Source organism: Egretta garzetta, unplaced genomic scaffold, assembly GCF_000687185.1.
Source record: "Egretta garzetta isolate BGI_Z169 unplaced genomic scaffold, ASM68718v1 scaffold904, whole genome shotgun sequence".
Taxonomy (NCBI): domain Eukaryota; kingdom Metazoa; phylum Chordata; class Aves; order Pelecaniformes; family Ardeidae; genus Egretta; species Egretta garzetta.
Window position 1 is genome coordinate 26,749 of NW_009259525.1, and position 2,491 is coordinate 29,239.

Consider the following 2,491-nt stretch of genomic DNA (forward strand, 5'->3'; position numbering starts at 1 on the left):
TCCCTTGGGGATAGGCTGCCCCGAGTGAGATGGAGACCTAAAATACGGCGGGGCGGAGGCACCCGGCAAAGCACCGAGCACACGGTGCCTGTGGGCTGAGATGGAGCAGCAACATCCGCCGCCTTCGCTGCCCTTTCCCCAGGATTTTATTTACAGCAGCATTAAAGGAGAGCGCCCCAAGGAGCTGGAAATGTTAAAAAAAAAGGTTTTGTAGAAGTGCCAGGGATTAACAGGCTTTTTCCCCCCCACTGCTAACAGCTCTGCTTTGCTTTTCCGCACGCCCCTCGGTGCCAGCCCCCGGGCAGCCAGGGAGGGAGAAGGGCTCCAGCAGAGCTGGGGGTCTACTCCTCCGCAGCCGTTCCAGGTCACAAACCCAGGGGAAAACCGGGATAAAAACGCAGCCCCAGGCTCCGGCAAACGGATGCCGGTGAATGCAGATGGGCAGGGAGGGCTGCAGCAAAGGCAGAGAGGGGACACAGCTCTCCACTGCCCACCGACCCACGCAGTGGGTGGGTCTGGGGGCACCGAAGGGCGGGTGGGGGCAGCGAACACCCCCCCGAGCAGCCACCAGGCTGGGAGGGTTTTGAGCAGCCACCGCTGAACACAGGGGGTTTTACCCACCAGCAACGCTGGGCAGCAGAAGCGACGGCCATTTCCCCCGGGACAAGGATGGCTGATGGCAGCCCGGGAGCCAGCGCGGCCCTCAGGGTCACCCCAGCGTTGGGGATGCACGCTTCAGGGCACAAACACACCCAGCGAGCTGTCTTAGGGGAGCGGGAAAACCCATACGGATGTGTCTGTGCTGGGTCCGACCCCTGCCGAAATGCTTCTGAGCCTGCAAGGGCTGGCCCAACGCCACCGGAGTCACCACGAACCACCTCGGCTGCTGACTTCAGCCATGCGAGAGGAGGAAGAGGGAGCAAAGGGGTGGGTGGAGAACATCTTCCCTGCCTGTGCAAAGCCTGCTTGTAAAAACCTATGGGCTTTAAAAGGCTGTTGGACCCCAATCCCACCCTCCCCACCTCTTAACCTCCCCCTCCTGGGAGCCAGCACGGCCCCCCGAGCTGCCCCTCCGCCCCGGGGCTGAAGCAGCGGGGCCCCTGCCGGTCCCTGAAGGAGTTAAAGCTGAGGCTCCGGCCGGCTGAGTTCAAGGTGGAGCTGGCTTGCATCTTGGGGATCTTCTCCATCAGCTTCGACACTGTCCTCCTCTTGAAGGAGCCCGGGGAGAAATGCCCCTGCCTCATGAGCTCCTGGTAGAGAGCGTTGAACACCGCCACCGTCTCTTCGTAGCTGTCCCGGGTGGAGATCTCGTAGAAAGGAAGCTTCAAGGCTTTGGAGAGGTTTTCGCCGTCCTCTGTGGATACCATCCTGTCGAACTGCAAGTCCTTCTTGTTGCCCACGATGACCACGGGGGGCTGCTCGCTCCCACTGCTCCGCTTGGGGCTGGAGTGGATGTGGTTGATGAGGAAACACAGCCGCATGACTTCGTCAAAGCTGCATCTGTCCGTCACCGAGTAGACCACGGCGAAGCCATCGCCCCATTTGATCTTCTCCTCTATCTGCAGGGAATCCTCCTCCTGCCAGGGCAGACAAGCTCGTATTAGCACCAGAAGCCCCAGCATCTACACGGGTAGCCCAGGGCAGGGATTGAGCAAAATGAGGGATGGAGAGAGCGACGGATGGATGGATGGATGGATGGAGACCATCCTGACGTGGACAAGGGAGCGTCAGTGCCACTATAGTGGGCGCGCAGAGGTTAGGGCTGTTGCTAGGTGGGAAGCCAGCCCAGGGCTCTCATCGCCCGCAATGCCCGTGCTCGGTGGGTCCTTTGAGCCAGCACCCCCCGGCTCCCTTGACTCCCTCCCTGCCGTCAGGATGCTCCACCGGTGCAGGGAGCAGAGCTGAGCTGCACACCGGTAAGGGGAACGGGGAAATATTTGGCTGAAGCCACGCCGTAACTGACGTTCGAGAGACACAAATTATCAAAAACGCCCTTTTTGGGAGACAAACACATCTTGATCGCTATTTTGGAGACAGCAGATGAAGGCTGGTGGAAGAGCAGGGATCGCCTTCAAGTCGTGCCTTCCTGAAGGTGCTTCCTGGGGTCGGTCTAAGTTGGAAAAGACTTTTAAGATCATCAAGTCCAACCAGGAGGCGGCGCGAGCTCACCTGCCCTGCCGTGTCGAGGATCTCGAAGTGCACCACCTCCCCGTCGATGACGGCCATGTGTCTGTAAATCATCTCTGGAGGAGGACAGACAGAAAAGCATGTGTGAGAGAGGCCCCCAGGCAGCAGATGCCAACCCCGGGGGCCTGGGGGCAGGCTGGGCTGGAGAAGTCAATTTTCACCTGCTGCGACCTCCAGCCCATGTTTTGAGTCCACATCTGGAGCCGACCCTCGGGCTGCCCCCCCTGTGCCCACGGCATCGAGCCCAGCGTCCCCCAGGGGCAGCGGGGACCCCCAGCCGGCGCCCGGCCGGGTTTCCCCTTGC

General features: G+C 60.9%; 1 protein-coding gene across 1 annotated transcript; it reads right to left on the reverse strand.

The window, feature by feature from the left end:
* Window positions 1-1,025: 1,025 nt before the first annotated feature.
* On the reverse strand, window positions 1,026-2,426 carry LOC104125111 (ras-related and estrogen-regulated growth inhibitor). Its single transcript, XM_009637517.1, has 3 exons — window positions 2,396-2,426; window positions 2,170-2,243; window positions 1,026-1,577 (listed from the first exon to the last, which is right to left on the reverse strand). Exons 1-3 carry the CDS (start codon window positions 2,424-2,426, stop codon window positions 1,026-1,028), a joined length of 657 nt encoding a protein of 218 aa, XP_009635812.1.
* Window positions 2,427-2,491: the final 65 nt, after the last annotated feature.